Source organism: Crocodylus siamensis, chromosome 6 (genome assembly GCF_052110815.1).
Source record: "Crocodylus siamensis isolate JL-2025a chromosome 6, ASM5211081v1, whole genome shotgun sequence".
NCBI lineage: Eukaryota > Metazoa > Chordata > Crocodylia > Crocodylidae > Crocodylus > Crocodylus siamensis.
In genome coordinates, this window is record NC_143400.1 from 28,582,929 (window position 1) to 28,604,708 (window position 21,780).

The following is a 21,780-nucleotide window of genomic DNA, read 5'->3' on the forward strand; positions in this document are numbered from 1 at the left end:
GGATGGTAGCCCCTTCTGAGGACATGAAGCCTGCCAAGTTTTAAGGAGATAGGTGCAGGGGTTTTTGTGAAACTGCAGCTCAAACTGTTCAATGCAAAACTCGTATCATTTGCTGGCAGTGGCAGCACACGGATCCAGGGGTCTGCGCCCCCTGGGAGGACTATGGGGCTGGGCCAGACTCCTTCTGGGGGGTTCAGGCCCCTGGATCCATGCACGGGATGACAGCAGGCTGCTCTCCCTCCCCCAGAGCACTGGAGTTGGAAGGGACCTTGGGCACAGATTGCAGATGCTGGCCAGATGTCCATATCAGAACAGTCCTTCCTCCCCATCCCTTGTCTTAGTTTTTGTTTCCCTGCAAGCCCGGCTCTGAAACTCCAAAATTTTCCGAAACATTTCGGTTGGTTTCGTTTAGTTTTGGCGATTTTGTTTTAGAGCCTTCTGTTTCATTTTGGATTAAGTGTTTTGGGTGCCAAAATGGTCCAAAACACCTCTGAAACGAAACGGCTGCCAAAGTTTCGCACAGCCCTACCAAGTACCTGCCGCTTCACTTGAAGCCAGCTTAGCATATTAGGAGTACTTTTTAGGATGCCAATCTAAACAATTTTGCTTAAGGACACCAGCTGCTATTAAGCTAATTCATTATGCCCTTCATCTGCTGTTCTGTAAATCTATAAAAAGTGCAGACTTAAATAGCACGATGTAGCCAACGTTTGAATGCATTAAGTGATTTTGACAAGTTCCAGCTGTCCAGCAGGAGGAAAAGCCATAATCATGTGAGAAGTCAAAATGAATGTGCTGGATTGATGTATATATATATTTTTTTGCAAGTGCATTTGTTCCAATTTTGCTCTGACTAGCAGTAGCCTGTGAAAGAATGACTCATAGGCATTGGCTCCAATATCTGTTTCACCTTCATTTATTCACTTGCCACATGAGCAATGTTGGCTGTTGTCAGCACCATGCCATGTGCCACATGTGCTAACAATTGCTCTGTTCTCATGGAGGGGTTCCATGATACAGAGTGGGGTAAATGATGGGGAATTAGGACTTGTAGGACCTGTTTTCATCGGTGCCACTGACTGGCCATGTCTACACGAGATGCTAACACTAGTTGCATAAACAAGTACTAAATGACTGTGCAGTTACAGCTGCGCAGTCAGCATCTTATGTAGATGTGACCTCTGTCTTGTTGTCCTTGGACAAGTTTCACCTGCCTGCCTCAAATACCCTCCTCTTGAACAATGTAATTAAGATATTTCCTAGTTCTAATAAAGCACATTGATTTCTATTGATGAAAGTGTGGGGTATGGGACAATGTAATAGTAGGATGATAGTTCAGCCATTTCTGGCCTCTGGACTAGAGAGTTTTTGTCTGAAATTTTTGGGTCTGTTCAATTTTTTTTTTTTTTTTAACCATCAGTTCCTTAGCCTTTTACATCTGGTTCATAAGAAGAACCCTGAAGGACCTTAGATCTTGTTATGATCACCATTGCTTTGTGTGCATCAGGCCCCTATAACGCATCATATTTCCTGCCTTGCAAATCTGTAAACTGCATCCATTCAAGCTGCCATCTTTTGAAGCATGTTTCTTTTTATTTTTATCCTTCATTTTTGATTCCCCTCCTGACAGGCTGACTGATCCTGTTCCTACAACAGAAACGTCCATTGCTCCACGCCAGAGACCCAAAGCTGGGCAGACGCAACCCAACCCTGGAATCCTACCCATCCAGCCTGCCTTGACCCCTAGAAAGAGGCCCACAGCCCAGGCAGCCATTCAGCCACAAGGTGAGGTGACTGCAGCTGTAATGTTGGGGCCCCCGTATGAAATGCACAGAACAGTGTTTAGAGCAAGCTTGACTCAGGCTTTTCACATGTGCTCCACAGCACTGAGGCTGAGGGCAGAGTCCCATAGGAGTGAATATGGCCAGAACAAATAGTCTTATGGAGACTGGATGAACTTCTAAAGATATTAATCTAACAAATGGAGATTAATTATTTTTCCATCAAAGCCATCTGATTTAATGGCTTTATCACCAGCACTTTAAAATATATGTATGTTTTGCTGAATACTCTTCCTCCTGGTCTACCTTTTCTGATTTTTCACTTAAATTAGCAACATGTTCTTTAGTTTTTTTAGTAAAATGTTTTCTTTAAAAACAACAACAAACATTGTTTCCCCCTTTCATTTTGGTCAAATGAATTCTTTACAGGAAGCTTCCAAAACCAGGTATATCTTTCCCTAAATTTCCTGCAAAAAAATACGGCACTGTTTGAACTCTTCTGTTTGTACCTGGTCTGATTTTAGCCAGAATCTATATTTAAAGCAGCTCTATATTAAAGAGTATTGGAAGTTCAGTTTTTGAGACCCTTTCTGAAGGAGAGGGTCTATGTTAATGTGTGCCTGAACTCTCCTGGAACTTCACCAGGTTTTGGAGCCTTTGCACAGCCTGACCCTCTGGTATGATTTTCCCCTTCCCAGTTGCAGGACCTGCTGCCCTGAGCAGTGGCCAGCCCTCACTTTCTGCAAGCGTTGCACAGCCAAAAGCACCACTTCAGCCAGCTGTGCCTCAGCCGAAGCAGGCCCCAGTTCCCCAACAGGCACCACCAGCCCAGCCCCAAGTCCCTTCCACGCCACCGCAGGCCACACCACAGCACCAGCAGCAGCTCTTCTTGAAACAGCAGCTCCTGCAGCAGCAGCAACAGCAGGCTGCATATTATCAACAGCAGCAGCAGCAGATGATGCAGGCACAACAGGTGAGTGTGGCAGGTTTCCTATACTTTGTGTCCCCTCTGGGCCACGTGCCCCCAGCAGGCAGTACAGATGGCACAAGCTTAGCATGGGGCTCTGGCCAGTGAGATGGGTGCAGGAGGTCCTTTTGGTCTTATTCCTGCTTTGATAGTATCTCAAGCTGCTCCTGTAACTGGGGCCTGATTGTATAAGCCACTGTACAGTGTCACCTGGTAGAAAGCAGCTGCTGCCTTTAAGAGTTTGCAGGCAAAGAATGGGAAAGGGAGTGTTGTGGCAAATGTTTAGTCTACAGCGGTATCAACCCCTGCCACAGAGCCCAAGAGCATTTAAGTATATAGAAAGCTGTCAGAGCTGGAACTCAGCCGAGACATCAAGGATGCTTCAGGCTCCTTCAACATATTTTGCATGTACCTTAATAACCACATGTGGTAGGGCCTGATGTTGGCTGGTCAGTGTATTGGTGATAGCTAATGCTGCAGCACTGACACCTGATTGAGTATTATTCACCAGGATGGGTTCATCACATCACTCTACAGAAGTTGCCGTCAACCCAACCCTGCTCAGCAGCTGGCCATAACGATGTTGCTGCTTAATTCATAGACCATCTGTGAACAGGTTTTTGGCAAATAACTGCTATCAGTTAACCCAGCTGTAGCACAGACTCCTCTGGGAAAGGGCCCACCCACTTAATACTAAGGGCTGCTTTTTTGCAGCCTAGATAGTTTCCTGAAGGCTCCTTCCAAATCTGCACGTGTTGCTCCAGTCTTGCCTACATGTCCTTTTCCCAACCTACGCACATCTGATTATTCTGGCTTGTAAACTGGATCTTCCTACCCTCCTGTTTAACAGAACAACGTGTGTGGTGGAAGATGCTAAGTTTTGGCTGAGGTTTCTGATGTGAGAGCAGAAGGAAGTAATGCATGTTGACGCTTAGCCCATGCTGATGCTACTGTTTTTTATCATCACTTGTTATTAACCAATCTTTGGCTAATTTCTGGTGAGGTAGGACTTAGCAGCTGAGCTAAGATTAGGGAGCTCCACATGTTGATAGGCACTGCAGAAATGGAAAAAGGGAGAGAACTCCTGCCCAGAACTTTTTACATTTCAAATCATGTCATCATCTTCAGAATGATCAGCAAGGGGCTGATGGTCCTTTTGGGTTTCCTCTGTGGTACAGAACATTGTCCAGACTCTCTTCATGCTGGTAGTTTTGAACGCAGAAATTGAGGTCTGGATTTCCCTGGTGAATGCTGTAGTGAGAGAAAAACAGGTGAAGCTCAGGGAAGTTAAAAAACCAAGAACTTGTCTGGAAGGAGAGACTTGTTGACTGCATTGATGTAATTGCTCTTAATGTTCAAGCTGAGCTTAGAGCAGGTGCTAACACCCTATCCTACGTAGGACAGAAAGGGCTTGAGCTGTTAAAAGGAATGAAGATTTTAGATGTTCTGAAGAAAGAGAGAGATTGCTGTTTAACATTCATGCCAATCAAATGACTAATTGACTCTTAGGAGAGGGAAGCCTTTGTCGAAAGGTGTTGAACAGGTGGGAGTGTTTGATGAAGATCTCTGTATGTGTCTTCTGAGAATCCAAATATGGCTCCCAGCCAAGGAGAGGAGAGCAGACTTGATATTCTCAGCCTTATTGAAGGTGGGAGGAAGCAGAAAACTTTTCTAATTTTTCAGCTGCAGGTACCCTTTGCTTAGTAACCTTTTGCAGATGGCTTGGAAGTCCTCGCAGCTGGCAACTGCGTTACCCATGGCCAGGGTGGTTGCCAGCTCCCAGGACAGCACTGGTTTTTTGTTATGGTCTTGCAGTTGCAAGCTTTGTGGCCAACAGCTCACCAACCACTTATGTCCCAGTTCCCAGTAATGCCACAGGCAGTGCCAGCACAGCAGCAACTGATGCAGAACTATTACCAGCAGCAGCTGATAGCACAGCAAGCCTCCATGCAGCAGAAGACAGCGGTGGCTGCCGTTCAACAAAAGCAACAGGCTCCAATGCCCCCTCAGCCCCAGGTGCAGCAAACTGCCACCCAGCCAGCACCTGCCCAGGAACAAGTGGTAAGAGCCAGTAAATTTTTTGCAACCCCTAGGGAATGGTCTGGATGGTGGGGAATGGAAGAAGTGACCTCTGTGGCCTTCCACTAGAGACTTGCTGCATTCAACAAACATGGAGTAAGCTTCAGCGCACCCAGGGTTTTCTGGTTTTGTGTTGAACCCAAGCAGGTGAGGACTAAGGCATTCCAGGTGGCCTGTGCATCTAGTACATGTTACCAAAGTGGAGTTGTCAGAGCCAGTATTGTTCCTTCCAGGGTTCTTTACAAGTGATGCTCTTATTTGTCCATAACCCTTTCACTGAGTGAGTACTGGATTCCCCATAGGAGTGGCTCGCTAAGTCCTTATCTCCTGTCTAAGATAGACCTTGGTTGACGTGTGGGAAGGGAGGGGAGAGTTTTTTGTTTTTTTTTTTAATCCTTTCTGGTAGGGGATACAGCTTACCTGCATTCCAAGGTATGTACATGCTGCAGTGATAGCACTAGAAATGCACAAAGCAGCTTCTCCATGCCTGGACTGGGAAATTCTCCCTCTGCAGATGCAGGTAAAATGAGGCATAGAGTGTTGCAGTGGGTTGAGAGTAAAAGAAGCATCAGTGGTTGGGGCACCAATCCAGGGCTAGACCTGGGTTTAACTCCATGCAGGGCTTCTAACTCCTGCATCATCTTGGGCAAGTCCCTCCTCCTCTCTGTGCCTCCTTTTCCTCCTCTGCAACATGGGGAAAGTATTGCTGCCCTATCTCTGAAGGGTGTTTTGTGGATAAATATGTTAGAGGCTGAGACAGATGCTGCCTGTTGACACCTTAAGGGGTTGGAGTAGAGTCTCTAGGAGTCCTCACTCTTAGTCCCTTGCTCTGGGAAGCTAGTTGAGCATTGTGACCTAAACAACAGCCATCAGAGAGCCTCGCTGAAGGCTTTGTTTGGAAATGTGTGGACAAAGAGAGAACTGCTTACACAGAATTGCTCTCAATCCATGTCCTACCCCTGGGTTTCTGGGCAAAACTTTCCAAAATTGGCTTCTATTGATGAGAGCCCAGAGTGGTGCTTCAGGTGACCTATGTGCTCTTCTGTTGCTCCAGAGGGCACCAGCTACATACTTCCCAGCTACAAATGGGGCACTGGATGGCCAGGGCTCCCCAGATCCTGCTTTACTCCGGAAAAGTCTCTACCCTAGTGGACTGAACCCTTGACTCGAGAAAAAAGTAGATGCAAAACCAGCAGCCTACCCATTGAAGTTGATTCTAGTTTTTGTGTGTTCTTTTCCTCTCTGCAATTGAAAGAAGCTTTTACCTGGCCCTGTATGAAAAATGAACAATCCACTTTACCAATCATTTGTACATGTGTCCAAAATGAGTGCTCTTTACTTAATGGGAAATGTGGCTGGCCTGGCAGCAGGGGAACAGACAGCTGTCCTCAGCAGTAAAGGCAAGGGAGATGTGCCAGATGGCAGGTGTCTCATTACCAGAATCTCTCTGCAATACCGTGGGGGAGAAATGACACTTTTGCTTTCATTGTTGCCCAATCACAGTTACTCTCACCTGTCTTTTGGGCATCAAAGTGCCATCTCTGAGTCTCCTTGGGTATGAAAAGGAGGGAAGCACTTGGTTCCCTCTTGTGCTACATCTGAGGCTGCATATATAAAGCAAAAGGCTCTTCTGGGGCTCAGTTCAGCTCTGGGACAGTTCCTCTGAACCCCAGAGAAATGATGCAAGGAATAAATTGGGCCAGTGGATGTCACCTGAGTTACTCAGCATGACGCTGTCTTCCTGGCTTCGATATCTGATTGTTTGGTGATGTTGAGTCGTTTTCTTTCTTGGTCTCCATCTGGGTCTAAGCCTCAGCCAGTTGAAGCCAGGGTGAGTAGCCAGTTTTGGCCGAACTTGCATGGGTTTGAATTAAGCCTATTCTCATTCTCCTTTTGGCGGGAGAAAATGCCTTGAGACTGATCAGAAGGTGTCTTCCTAAAGTATCTCTGAGGTTATCCAACAACATGAAAAATACTCTTAATTTTTAAATTTAAAAAAATGAGACCAGAAATTAGCTCCCTCTTTCCCCACAAAAGTCACCAATGCACACTGAGCTTTTTCTACAGCAACCAGGAGAAAACGTTAATCGTCTTTTCTGCAAGAGAAATGAGACATCTTTTTCTCTGGAACCAGCTGTCTGAGCCTAGAAAGCCAAACCTGGCTCCGTTTTCATGCTGCATAACTTTCAGTATTAAGAGCCATGCACGTTTCTGCTGCGATTTCAATACAACCCTCTTCCCCCTACCCCCAACTGAACATACCATTTTACTCTGACCTACATAGGAAAAGACATAAGGTGGCTGAGTTAGAAGCGGCTAGGGCGGATCATTTCTCAGCTGCAGTGCAATTGTAAGCTTAAAAATGCAGCAGGGGAAAGAAAGGGCAGGTTAACCCCTGTATTGTCATGTCCCTGTAGTAGTTCAATGCCATGCTGGGTGTGTGATCTTTCTCTTATCACCTCTTTTAGGTTTCATCCTCCACGTCTCCTAACTGGTTGAAAGTGTACCAAGATGATGCTGCTTATCTGGAGCAGAGGCAGAATAGGAACACCCAGAGTGCAGAAATAAAATGATAGCTTTCTCCTCACCACGCTCTGCTTTTCCCTTTTGTAAATCCGAGCTGTATGAGGATCACGAATGCACACTGGCAGGTTGACTTGAAAACCAGGTCATCTCAAATCATAGTGTTGTTTAACACTGCAGCATACAATCTTTGGTGCTAGTGCATATGTTTGTAATTGAATGAATGAGGGAGTCAGAAAATAAAACTGATTTTGTGAAACACTCTGAAGTTTCCAAAGGGTTCAGAATTGGCCTGTCTTGTCTAATGTGTTGTGTTTATTTCTCCCTCCCCATCCCATCCCTGATAATTTACCAGACATTAGCAATTGGCCTTACAACTTTGGACATCCGTATGGTGTTCCTTCTTGCTGCTGTTCATGCCTTGGGGAGACGTTTTGCTACAGTGTTCTCACCTTCCTTCTGCCCAAGCCATCTCTGTTTCTTCTTCAAGCTGTGCATATTTCATTGTTCAGTAATGATTAATGGCATTGGTTCCCATTGCTGAGGGTAGCTTTGCAACATGCTGGCTATGTGCTCTGCTACTTGAGTCACAGCTGGCAGCAGTAGCGGGCTCCTATCTTCTAATGGAGCTGGTCCTGTAGCTGATGCAATAGGTTTGGGGGTTTTGGTACTATAGGTTCTGAAATGTTTTTCTCTGTCCTGGTTGTGAACCATCTCCTACTCCTTCCCTCCCTGCCTAAGTGCACTGAGGCTGCTATTACTCCTTTGGTAATATGCCAGACATCGAGCTCACCTCACAGTGTCCATGCAGCAAGTAAGACTTTGTTAGCTTGGATCATATTAGGAGCCCCAATTTGTAGATCAGTGACTGTGATGTGTCCCCTGCTCCATTGCTTAGTGTGAGGCCTGTTCCCAATGATTCTTCACATGCTGCCATTGCATGCATGTAAGTGGCTTACATTTTGGCTTTCCTTCCTAGATGCAGGCACCGATCAGACAACAGCAAAAGCCTCAAACCACCCCACCGTCAGCTGTCCAGGGGCAGAAGGTGGGCTCCCTCACCCCTCCGTCCTCCCCAAAGACGCAGCGTGCTGGGCACAGGAGGATCTTAAGTGACGTGACGCACAGTGCCGTTTTTGGGGTGCCGGCCAGCAAATCTACCCAGCTCCTGCAGGCAGCAGCCGCAGAGGCCAGTCTAAACAAGTCCAAGTAGGTGCCTTCATATCGGGTATGGAGGGAGGGGTGAGAATTTCTGGCTTTGTGCTGGCATGACATACCCTCTCCCCTTTGACCAGAAAGGGACATTGTCATTCCATTGGGCACCCCAGTCTGCCAAGCCCCCCAAAACTTTCCCAGAGTTTCCTTCTCCTGGAGGGCAAAAGTCTACCCAAATGCTTCCATTCTCCCCATGTGTGAAGTGACTTCAGATCTCCACTCCACTGCATGTGAAGAATCATTTAGGAGCTTTCCAGGAGCTCAGCACTTGAGCAGTTCCTCACCCAAATTGCATGTGTGGCAATGCCTCTCTGAAAAGTGTGCGCCACATGTCGTCCAGACTGCAGCAGTATTTCCAAAGTCAAGAGGCTGAGATGAGGTATGTGGGCTTCTGTCTTCCAAGGTCATTTGCGCTGCCATCTTTCAGCCATGCTTCTCTGACCTTGCGGTGGTACTTGCTGCTCTACAGGCAGGTAGAAGGAGTCCATCATAGCATCACTGTGCTCCAACCCATGTGCAGCCTTCTAGGATGTAAGGAGCACTCTTCTCCCTTTGCTGCTTATTTCCCTTTTCTGTTTGGACTGCCACCCCTTTCACTGCAAGCAAAGTCTTCTGGTCACTCAACCCCAAGTGTTGTGGTCCCATGTGGCTCTTTTCTAGAAAGCTTGGTCAGTGCCTGTTGCTGTACATAGAGTTAGCTAACCACATTAGTCAGAAGTCCAGCAGACTTGAGCCTAATTGTATAGATTGATAGACTGACTATAAAAATAACCATAACACAAAATGTAGCTATTGTAGCTGTGATGGCCCAGAAATTTATGCAAGAGGCAAGAACTTCTGTGTGTGATATCTTTTATTGGACCAACTATGTAGCTGGGACAAAGACAGATAAGCATTTAAATGCAAGAGATTCTTCACCAGGTCTCTGATCACAGGAAGCCTATAATATAAGCCTTGCCTATAATATAAAATACAGTTATTAAATAATAACTATAATGCATCTCTGAATCAGTTTTATAAGGTGCAGCTCTACCCTGTCTGTTGCTATCAAATGCATCAAAGACCTCACATAGGAGTAGAGAGGCCACTTGGTATGTTTCAGAAGAAAAGGAGCATATACAGTAAGCTTCGCTGAATGTATAGGGCTAGAAGGACACCTACGCTTTGTCTAATTTTCTGCACGACACAAGCTGACTTCATGGACCATTAATGTATTTTTTTGTTTGTGGTGGCTGCAGGTCAGCCTCGACCACACCCTCTGGCTCCCCCAGGACCTCTCAGCAGAACGTTTACAACCCCCCGGATGTCTCCACGTGGAACCCATTTGATGATGACAATTTCTCCAAGCTCACAGCCGAGGAGTTGTTGAACAAGGACTTTGCAAAACTGAGTGATGGTAAGCTGCTGGGGGGACTCAGTGTCTGCCAGGCATTGCTGCTAGGCAGAGGTGGGGAGGTGGTGATGGTGAGGGAATAAGGATTTAGATAGTTCTTATGAGCTTGAGGCCCCACATAACTGATCTGCTCATGTCTTGTTCCTTTTTTGGATAGTAAACCCAAAGTAAAATGGTCAGATCCTCAACAGGCTCCAACTACTGTTGTTCTGCTGAGTACTCTTTACACCATTTGAGGATTGCCCCTTGCCCTCCAAGTGTCTTTCTCTTTGTGGGTGCATGACATAACTGCATGAGCCCTTCATAATGTCTTATTCATCTGGTTCTATTGAGCTGTAACCTCTGTGCACCTCTAAGCGCCACTCTCTTTGCAAATATGAATGGTCAAAAGTCTACCTGAGAATAGGTGGACCACATTTAAATGGCTTTTTGTTCTTAAGGCATATGCCTATGTGTGGTTAAAGCTCAGTGTTTTCTGTGGCATCATGTCAGCTACCCTAGATTCTCCAGCCCAAATGACAAACAGTCTGTAGGCAGTTGGGTCAGAGTGATCCTTGAACTTGCATCTCTGTATCCATAGCAAAGTTGTCTTAATTGCTCTTTGCCTGCATCTCTTTCCTTCTGTCTTGAAAGAGTGCCCTTGAAATCAGGAACAAGATACTATTTTTGTGAACAAATGGCAGGTCTAGCAAAAACACTCCATCAGTTAAACTGTTACACACTACATCTGCAAACAGTGGCTTGCCAGAAGTGTAAATTAAGACATAGTATTGGTGCATTGTCTTTAAAGTGGTTTACATTATAGGGAAGTGGCACCTGGAACAGGTGTACCTTCTTGCAAAACCCAGTCATCTGGAATTTCAGGTAAAGCTCCAGAAAAGGTTGGCAATTCTACAGAGAACTTGATTCCAGGCTTCCAGCCAGCTCCCTCGACAACCCAGGCAGATGCTTTTGGTTCCTCCTCCTTTGCAGCTGGATCAGGTAAGCACACAGACTTATTCTGAAGGAGCCGTGCTCAGGATAAGAAGTGACAGGGGGCAGATACTCTTCTGCATCCTCCTCTGGAGCTGTATCCGTTTGACTGATCTCATTTCATCTTGGGGCATCTTGGTAGCAAACAAGAGATGGATTTGGGTTCCTTAATTGTAGCGTGACAGGTAGGACATGGACACTGGGTGACCTGAGCTTGGGAAGCATGTTTGATGCATTTCAGTTGGCTTTTGTAGGCTGAATGACACAATCTTCAGGAAGAGAACTGGTGAGGTGGGTACTGAGCCAAGGCTTCAAGTCTATAAGCAAGTTGATCTCTTGCTTATCAAAACCATGCAGAGCTAGCCACCCTGAAGTGAGCAGTCATTGGGCATTGAAAGGCTTAGGTGGAAACAAGAGGACTCTGTGAGAGATGCTGGACAGATAGATATGCAACTTCAGTTTGTCCTGATGAGGTGTGTGGTGGTGGGGAGGGAGGGCAACAGAATGAAGAACATGAGGCTGCTGAGTAAAATGCTAAGTATCTGTGACTGGGGAAGACTTTTAAACTACTTAAATAGAACCTATTAATTACCTTGTAAATGAAAAAAAAAAAAATTGGGAGGGTGAAGAGGGGGTGATGGGGAGAGGTTAGATTGCAGAAGTTCACTTGGGCAGTCTAAGGAACCGATCCCATCAGTGTTTGGAAACCCATAGAGTTCTGCGCAGGGGGCCGCGCTCCTGCCCAGAAAGATGCTTTCATGGGTTCAGGGCCCATGACTTTTTTTATTTGTTTTTCTGCCCTTCTCCTATAAAGCCTGCACCAGCTCCTCCAGCCTCAGAAGTCCCTTGCTGAAAGACGCTGCATGTCATGCATTTCTTCTTCAGCAGGGGTTCCTGTTGAGCATAATACAGACCTGGGAAGTCTCAGCACTTTAGAATGATACACCACAGGTTGTTTCGATTGACATTTCAGGCAGTTTTCCTTTCCCCTGACCCAACCCTTTTAACATTTAAGGATGTTTCAGCTAGGTTAAAAATCCTTGAGGTTTTATGACCTCAGAGAAGGGAATCTTGCTGTGTCTTAAATTAGGTGCGAGTGCTTGAAGGCAACCAGTGAGAGAGCCAGGTCATGAGCCCGCCTCAGATTTTTAGATCACTTCTGATTCGTATTTACCCAGGGAGGGGGAAAAGATGCATCAAGCTGATTTCTGTCTGTAAGTGGAGCTGGGTAGAGCTTATTTTGAGCTCCGTAGCCTTCCAATGCCTGCAAGCTAAAGTGCTGCAGCACAAGAGGAAGGTGTCTAAATGAGTGACTGTGCTGCAGGTAACTTTCTCTAGCCCTGTGATATTGTCTGGATTGGTCCTGCTGGTGTTGATCAGCATTGCTCAACTGACACTGATAGAGCAACATTGTTTTACTCCAGCTGAGGACCTGGTTTAATGTTCTAACAAAATGCTGCCAAGACCGATCTTTGCAGGTGGCAAGTGCCCCGAGTTCCCATAATTCAGTAGGTTCAGGTAGTCTTCTTGTAACACAACGGCTTGATCAGCTTTTTTAAGGTGTATAAGTTTCCATTCACTCCTGTTGAAGGTTGGTGGAAGTTTGTTCAATGCTCAGGACTGGAGATTCTTAATGGAAAGGCACTATAGACTTGCTAAGCCTTATTGTTAGGAAACAAGTGATTCAGGCACTGGGCTGAGACTCAGGAGACGTAGGTCTGTTTCCCAGCTCTGTTTGTGAACAGACCTTGGGCAAGTCATTTCCCCCCTTACCTCCCCTTCTGTAAAACTGGGATAATAGTTCCCAGGTAAGAGGCTTCATCTCTGTGTTCATGCAGTGCTCAACACAATGGAGACCCAATCTAGGGTACCCTGGTGTAACTAAATATTTTATTAGGGATTTTCTGTGGGCCTCTTGGCTATTGTGTTCTGAAAGTTTCTCAGGTTGTCCATAGGGTCCTCCCCTACTCTTAGATCTCTTTTGTTTTTAGATTTTATTGGAGCTTCCCCTGGAGTGGTAAACTTTACTCTTCTGCAGCTACAAGCATGAACTAATGGGTGTAGTGATTGTGAATTTGCAGGTGTACATGTTGCATTTTACTGTACCTTTTTGTGGGAAGGAGTGTGGTCGAGTGGACCAGGTTGTATTTCCAGCTTTGTTGTTGTTGATCTGCTCTGTGACCTTTGTCAAGGCACTTGTTCTTTCTGTGCCTCAGGTCCTTGAGGATGTGTTTGCAGATTAGAAGAGCTGCAGAAGAACTACAAAGTGGTGGGATTACTATTTTTGGCCTAAAGGAATTGAATTGGGGGGAGGGGGGTGTTAACATGTGTTGTTGTCTTCTGCCTCTTCCTCAAGGGCAGGTTTTGGTAATTCTTTTAAGAATCAACCTATGTCTCAATGCTGAACCGTTTCTGCTTGACATTTTGCCTTTTTCTTTTCCTCCCCTGTTGTTTCTCTGCTGCTTGACTCCTGCTTATCCAGCTGAAAAAACGAAAGATATTCTGAGTTTGGACACTAGCCCTCCGCTTCTGACTGTGCCTGATCCTTTCATTTCTCTTCCATTATCCGACACACCAGGTAACCAGAAGAGAATCTGCACTTTGTGTCAGTATTTCCATTATTCCATTTTTTGGATTTAATTCTTAGTAAAATTTTAAAACTTGTGCCCAGCACTTTGATGAAGGCCCCTGTTGCACTGATGGAAGTCAACAGGAGAGATGAGGCCAGCACCTTTTGAAGTTGGTCCTACATGCTCATGAGTGTATGGCACCTAGGACAAAAGAACCCTCATTGTCTGACTGTAGCCCTTGCGTACTACCTGATAATGGGATTTTCATCTGGCATGTTCATCAAGGTTCTGTGTACAACGTAAGGAAAAAAATCCAGTATTTAATTGCCCTTTGTTAGGCCATGTTACATTGGTCTCAGATTCCTAGGTATTATGTTCCAGCCTTTTCCATAATGCAATCAACATTTTCCCTTTGGGTCCTGGATTAGCACTTGTCTTGCTGCAAATATGTGCTTTATCTGAAGTAAAAGCTGTCTTATGGCATTCCCTGTTTTGGCAAAATTTTCACATCAAGAGTTCACCCTGAGAGAGGATAATTGGTAGAGACTGCACTTAACATGAATATAGGCACTCCTTTGTACACAAACATCTTTATAACTGTACATGAAACAGCTTGCTGCAGAAATCCTCGTTTCAGTTATGGAAGAGCGGGTTCTATGCTTAGGCTATATCTATTGCTTTTGAGATGGTCAGTGGGAGAGTCCTACTTGAAACGAAGCAAAGGATTTATACAGCAAACAGTAGGAGCTTTACAGTACTGTGGAAACTGTTGTTAGCACCATCCCTTTAGATTTTGAACCTAGGGCCTTTGGCACTAAAAGCATGAACCTCTACCGCTTAAGCTCAAGGAATTCTCTTCACTGCATAGACAAGAATTCATTAAGTTAACTTATTTAGTTGGTCTAATAAAAGATACCTGATTTACCCAAAGAACCTTGTCTGCCTAAGTTAACTTGGACTCTCATTTGGATGTTCCCCTAATCCCCTGCTGCCTGCATACAGAACCCGCTCTGCCTAGGGACTGCTGCCAGCCACAAGAATGGGATATTGCTCAGGGTATGTTTTCTCACTTTGCAACTTTCTCACTCCACCAGTGCCTCCCAAAGCTCCCCTGTGTGCCCAGAAGGGCCGAGTTCTCTCAACTCGCAGGGGAAGATTCATAGAGTGACTCAGCTTACTGCAAGGGGCATGTGCCCTTAGATGTCCTAGTCACTTAGAAGGAACCATACCACCAATAAGGATAAAGTAAATGAGGTATGGCTTTGCAAGTATGTCTGTACATACCTGGATTAGGCTGCCCTATGTTACTCAGACCTAGATGCTTTTATCACTTTGCAGCGAAGGAGGAACCTCTACATGGCAGGTGTAACAAATTCTTATCCTCCTATGCAGGCCAACCACTGGAGATGCACAGTCCCCTACTGCACGTTGTGTTTTCATTGAACTAATTTAACATTCTTAATGCTGAGGAATAGTCCTGGAGAATATGGGGGACGGTGTCTAATGGAGAAACTGAGATATTTGCTAGTAGGTAAAATCACTGCACCCATCTCTTCCTCAAGAAGGAGAATTTTTGTAAATATGTACTTTTTCATTTTACTCGGCATACAAGGGCTGCAGTCATTAATGGAAATGTAACTGGTAAGAGGAGCTGGCAAGAGAGAGAAAAATATGGCAAAACATCTGTTAAAATACTGGAAAATGAAATATTCACGCTGAAAACATTTTTCTTTGTGCCTGTGTAGGGAAGTGAGCCAAGTTGTTGTTAATAAGCTTATTACCAGCTTCTCTGCTGATTAATCAGAATGGAGTATTTGATCAGAATGCTAATTTTTCTGCTGTGTGGCTTGTATTGGTACAAATCTTGCTTACAGTACTATTGGAAGTTGACTTTTTTTGCACAAGGTATTCTGGAAGCCTTAAATTAAGCTGAGTGATGAAGCCTGAAATCAGATTTTGCTCTGTGCACGAATCTTACTCTGTAATAACCTTCATCCAATTTTTACATGTCTAGTATATGCATTAAAGATGATTTTTTTCTTGGGGCCTGCTCCAGAACCTGCAGGTATGAATGGGCTTTAGGTATAGCTCCTATGAGTAAGTTTGCATGAGCAAATTACTTAAGCATATGCTGGATTTCAGGCATGCAGACATGCCTGTCACCATATTACTTTGCTGACTTCAGCACATTCCTGTCATTTAAAGTGCATGCTTAAGTGCTTTGCTGAAATACAGCCCTGATTTTTGTATTATCCCCATGTAGGGATGCACCAAAGTGTGTTTTCCGGCTCCCCCTCCTGCTTTCCAAGAGAAACACTTCTGTATAGAGATGTGAATATCTGAAACATGGGTGCACTGAATGCTTCATTCCAAAAGTTTTCCATTTTTTACCCTCCTCTCAAAGTGGGCAAGAATACAGGGGAAACATTAACTGAGAAATTTAAAAACTGAGGAAATACTGCTTATATTGGAAACATTGGAGGAGGGGAACACTTACAAAGAAAACCCCTTTCCACTGCAAGGGTAAGGAGAGCCAAACATTTTGACGGGCTCTACTGAGAGTGTGAAGGAGTCAACATCTTGAGTTGTACTGACCAAATCAAACCTTTAGAGATTCAGGAATGAAGTACCTCCATACCTTGTCAGTCTTGGTGTCTTGGGACATAAGTAGGATTGTAAGTTTGGCTTTGGTTATGCTTATCTGCATGCAGAGGATTGCATCAAGTTTCTAAAGTGAATTTCCTGCTGCCAAGACACTATACTGATTGACTAACTTGTTCTTGAGATCTGAACAAGATTGACCTGGTAGAGATGGGTCACTGGTTATGGAAGACTCAAATAGCAGTGGGAGGTCTGGAGCAATAGCTAAGTGGGGAAAGCACTGCTTGTCCAAACTGGAGAAAGAAGGGCGTGCTCCCTGGGGCTTTTGGTAGGGGAGCAGCCTGTGCTTTTCTGCCCTAGTTCCAGTCCCTTTTTGGGTGGTTATTGATAGGCCCCATTGCTTACCGTTTTGGTTTCTATACTCCCTAAAGTAATGCACATCACGGGCTAGAGTAGCATTATCCGTCCATTATAAATGTGCCTAATTTTGCCCTATGTACATAATTATTTGCCTCAAAATATGGTCAGAGCTCATTATTCCAGGCACCATAGAGAAACCTAATAGGAGACGGTCCCCGCCCTGCAGAACTTAACAGTCTAAATAGGCAAAATGGATGAAGGCAGAAAAGGGACCTCGGGCATAGGGGAGATGCATGTGCCATTTGAATCCTTGAACAGAATTGGCTCCTCGTAGATGGTGGTGGTTGTTGTTATTAGATTTCCATATGATCCAGCATACAATGCTGCTTTTAAATGGTGTCGAATTGGATTTATCAGAGACTTAGAGCTAGCACTTAACAAAGTTTTCTGCTTTTACTGCTACATGTGAACATAGGCTTCCCTCCTGCTTATTTTATATAGAATGGCAAAGTCATCTGATGGATCTGAAAAGACAGTTAAATGTCAGCACAGCCTGGAAACAAATCTGTCTGTGGCCATTACATTGTGAAGCCAGAGTGTTGAAAAATCATGAGACTGGTATCCCTTCCGTTCCACACGATATGATTTGATTTTTTTTTAATTATAATCAGGACATTTTCAATCATGACTAACGTGAGGTTCCTTTTCTTTTGGGGTGGGGGGTAAGGGAGGGCTCATATGGTTTGGTATCACATTTCCAAGTTTCCCTGCAGCTATAAGGTCTAGTTTTCATACACAATTAAAATATACACATAATCACAAGATGCCAGAAGCTGGGACTTTTAAAAAAAAATGTAAAGGATCAATGAGACTTGTGGCATCCAAAAGCACAGAGCCAAGACTTATGAAGCAGCCTAATCCCTTTTCTAAACATACAAGTTATACGGCTTTAGCTGTATTGCAGCAGTTAAAGTAGTATGACTGACTTCTTTGGACACTAGTAAACTATTTAATGAAGGTGCGTGATTCCACTGTAAATGTTTTCCAAGCATTGGAATAAGTTCTACTGGATGTAACTGTTTCTACAGTATGGATTGGTTTAAGATCACTATGTTGGTGGGAAAATGACACCTGTAACCAGTGTAGTTAAATTGGGGGTGCTGGGGAATTGGGTGTAGATGAGATTGAAGGGTTTAGGATTCTCAGTTCATTTTAAAGAATGTAGGATCCTGGGATATACCAGTCCCTGTAGGAGACTTGGAAAATCCCACTGTCCACAGCTTCTGCTTTGAGCACTTGGAAAGTGTTTCTTCTGCGTTTCTTGATGTTTCAGAAACATTGATATCTTTCCAGCCCCCACAGATGGACAAAACTGAATGATTTGTGTTTCACTCCAGAACAGGCAGGGCACTGGAAAGGAATGATTTGTCCAAGAGCTCACATAAATGAATAACCACTTTATTTGTGGATGGTGAACTTGATTTCTCTGTGGAGGACCACAAAGCCCATTTGAGACTTTTTTACCCCCCCTTTAATTGAGAGGGTGAATAGTGCCTTGCACTTACTTGTGTATGGGGGTGGGGGGTCAGGAATTCTACCTCAGTGGCATTAAAGCAAAATTAATTATTAATTGCAATGATTTATTCTTGCTCTTTTAAGGAACTGCTTTCTGACAGTTGCACATTGTCCTAGAAATTTCTGATAACACTCAAAAGAAATAATCTTGCGCTTAAGTTTTTGGAGAGAACCCCTATATATGCAATTACAAAAAAAAAAAAATTGGCAGTCTAAAGAATCAGTTCTGTTCAGCAGAAACTCCATTAAGAAAATTAAAGTCCAGTGTCCTCCCTTTGATTTAGTCAGAGCCTGGCAAAATCCTCCAAGGTAGAATAATGAACGAGGCTTCCTTTCATCTCTAATACTTGATTAATCAATAGGAAGAAATCTTTCTGAGTGACTAATCTATACTTACTTTGATAATTGGCCCTCTCGCTTACAGCAGTGTTGACTTGGCAGGATTTTTACAACCTTGTTTTTCTTTCTCAGTTGACATCCGAAGAAAAGGACTCTGCTGTGTGCTCTATTGAATTATCTTTCCTTTTGCTTTTCTTCCGTGGTGCAAGAGTGAGTAACGTTCTTGTAGTGTGCAGTGCCTGGGTGTAGAGAACTATGGCTTTGAGATGTTGCATCTTGATTGTTCAGTGTGGCATTGAGCTATTTTGGGAACAATTTTCCCACTTTCCTTGTAGGTTTCATAGGAATACTCATTTACTCAATTTTACTAATAGACTGGACTACTTGAAGCCCCAGTAGCCTCTCCTTTTCTGTAGGAGTTTATAACTGCATCCTTTAAAACCCTTTCTATTAGGTCAGGTCTTTCACAGGGTCAGTGTAACCAAGCAGGGATGCAGTGCACGAATCTGGAAGCTTTGGCACTGAGCTGTTGCAGATGCAAATTCCTTATTCATGCAAATTGCCTGAGAGTACCTGATTTGCATATGTATTATGCAGTCTGGATTTGGAGAGAGAGGCTAAAATGTTCGCACTGGATTATTTCACAGTTGGCTTGGGTATGTGTATTGAGACCCTGATTCTGTTTCTCTCAAAATGGCACAAGTTCAGAGTAACTCTGCTGATGTTAAGTGGTGTTACATCCATTGAGAGGGGAAACCTTCTCTTTGGCCTGGCTTTCGAAGCTACTGACCAACCGGCACTTCCCATTTGAAAAATTATGTATAATGTTCTCCGGATGCAGGTAACTCTCTTCACTGTGCTTCCTATGGAACGTGTCCTTGATTTGTCTCTCTTCCAAAAGGAAATAAATCAGTCATATTTAAATGCTGTTCCCCAACACTAACGCTCCTCGTGGCTGGTTCACGTGGTGAGGAAAATGCTCTCTCACTTTCTAACTGCATTCAAGCTGCAGCAGCCCAAGGACGGGATTGACAAAATCCTTGTTGGTCTCTTCTGAATGTTAAATACAACTGAAGGCTTCCTTCAAGTTGCTCAGCCTTGTTAATCTAGGTAAAGCCCCTGATGGCAGTAACCAAAATGGCTGTGATCCTGAAATGCGCTGCTTCAATGAAGAGCAGCTCAGCATTACTAGATCTTGAATGTGTGGGGAGGTCTACCTTTTCACATCCACCTAGATTTGAACCACAGCTGCTACATTTGGCCCACCAGAAAAATGCTCTAATTTAAAATATCCTATCATTGTGTGACTAACTTTTTGAGTGGCAGTGCTGGTCCACAATGCATGTTTTTGAAGTTAAACTAAGGAGCTTGAATCCACAAACCTGCCTGGCCTGTTGCAGGGGTATGTTCTGATGTCTGGATGATGCTGATGTCAAAAAGCTCAGCTTGGGGCTTGTATGTATATTGTGTTAATGTAGCTAACCTAATATAACTGTTGGAGAGTGGCTCCCCTTCTAATTAAGAAGTCCTTCCTTTTGTTGTCAGTGGAACTGGAGATCAGTCATGGCTGAAGTCGCCAAGCATTTTCCTCCTGAATTGAAGATACTAGCTTAGTAGCTTTCTGTTGTTGGCCATTCACTGCTGTTCCCAGGCTTTGTCTTGCCATCCCATGGCTCAGTGCAAAATAAAGCATCAAGTATGCAGAAGCGCCTAAGAAAGCTACTGAGACTTGTTCTCTGAGTCTCTTGGTTGCTTTTGAAAATTCCTCATATATTTATACAAAATAAAGTAACAACCAAGAGGACCAGTGCTAGGCATACCCCAGTCACATGACTTCTGTCCTTTCTTGCCTGTCCCCCTGCCCTCTTTGTGCGTTTGTCTAATTCATAAACCCTGCTACAAAGCAACATAGTTCTCTTTACATCTGTAGCACTCTGCCCATACACTAAAATGCCACCCTGTAACAATGGTGACAAAACAAAATTTTGCAAGGGAAGAAAGAATTAAAACAGGCCACGTGGGACAAATGAAAAAACATCACAAAAATATCTAAGAGTGGTGTTTTCATTAGATCAGTGTTGCAAGATCTTGGGCATTTTTATGATCCAAACTTTTTTGAAACACATAGTGCACATGTTGCATTCTCCTGTAAGGACACAGTTGCCCACAACTAGGACCTCATTCATTAATAGCACTTGCATGTCACTACAATTCACAGAAATGGGTTTTAATGGATCAGTTCTCATTCACATGTCTACTTAACATTTTTGCTGTACGGCTGACCAAAAAGAGACATGCCACTTTGCAAAAGGGAAGATGGATGGTCCCTCTTGTGTATGTAAAAGGAGCATAGAAGAAATGAGAAGATTGCTCTTTGGAGATGTAAGGAATGAGAAGATATCATGCCAGGAGGTACAAATTTGGGCCAGGGCTGGAGGCAAAGGGAATCATTTCAAACAGTTGCTGGTGCTTCCAGATGGACTGGTCCTGGTGGGGTGCCCAACCTGAGATGCCTGTAAAAGGGCTGAGTTTCAGAGGATGGGTGACTGCTGCTTCTGGAAATCAGAACCCTGGAAAGAGTGTCTTAACATGAATAACCAAAAGGATAAATCTAATTGAAAGCATGACACTTAGCAGCCTTAGGGGCCTTTGCCAAACTCCCAGCTCTGAGTACTTCAAGTAAGACCCAATCTATAATTCTCTGCAATTTCACATATTGGGCTAATGACTAGATAAAACCTATTGAACCCCAATTTAAGTCAGCTTTACTGTCTGGCCATGCAGTCCTGTTACTTTAGTACTGTTGGCCAGTCCTGGAAAAAAAAAATCATTATTCAGCATTTCCTCTGTTTTGCATCTAAATATTGTCTTGGTGTCATACTTTCCCAGTGAGGCAATGTTTGCTTCTTATTAGTTGGAGCAGGAGCCCCATGTGCTCATCTAGAGGAGGAGATATCCCTGTGCTTCATTATTAACAAAGCTCCTTTTATTATTAACAAAGCTCCAACTCCTTAGGCTGGCAGTGGAAGCCCCTGCCACCTGCCTTTCAGATAATCCAGACAAAAATTTGCTCTCAGCATCCTTTTGCATATGGGACCCACGCAAACGATGCTGGCACAGTCATGATGGAATTTACTTTAGGAGAAAATCCAACCAAGGTCTAGCAGAAAAGCCTCTTGGATAGGGTTTTCTTTAAAGCTGCCTCTGAGTGGAAATCCAGGTTCATCCCACAGGCATGGGTTGGAAGGGTCTTCATACAAGTGAAAAGTTGCAGCAGTGTTCACTCAATTGTTTGTTTTAATTTAAAAAAAAAAAATTGGGGGGGATGGGTGTCCTCAGAGCTGTGCCAGCTGTTTCCATTTTTATAACTGGTGACTTCTTCCTTTTCCTTGCTGGGCCATTTTA

General features: G+C 44.2%; 1 protein-coding gene across 8 annotated transcripts in view; it reads left to right on the top strand.

Moving 5' to 3' along the window:
- The window catches only part of AAK1 (AP2 associated kinase 1), a 106,362-nt gene that overhangs the window by 59,607 nt on the left and 24,975 nt on the right, over positions 1–21,780 (top strand). For 7 of the 8 annotated variants that reach the window (XM_090050629.1, XM_090050621.1, XM_090050623.1 and 4 more), the window contains exons 11-17: positions 1,631–1,785; positions 2,480–2,754; positions 4,609–4,809; positions 8,330–8,559; positions 9,804–9,961; positions 10,823–10,939; positions 13,413–13,508. In XM_090050629.1, coding sequence (XP_089906755.1) covers positions 1,631–1,785; positions 2,480–2,754; positions 4,609–4,809; positions 8,330–8,559; positions 9,804–9,961; positions 10,823–10,939; positions 13,413–13,508 — 1,232 coding nt within the window. The remainder of the gene's footprint in view (positions 1–1,630; positions 1,786–2,479; positions 2,755–4,608; positions 4,810–8,329; positions 8,560–9,803; positions 9,962–10,822; positions 10,940–13,412; positions 13,509–21,780) is intronic. The other variant, XM_090050628.1, reaches the window with a different exon arrangement.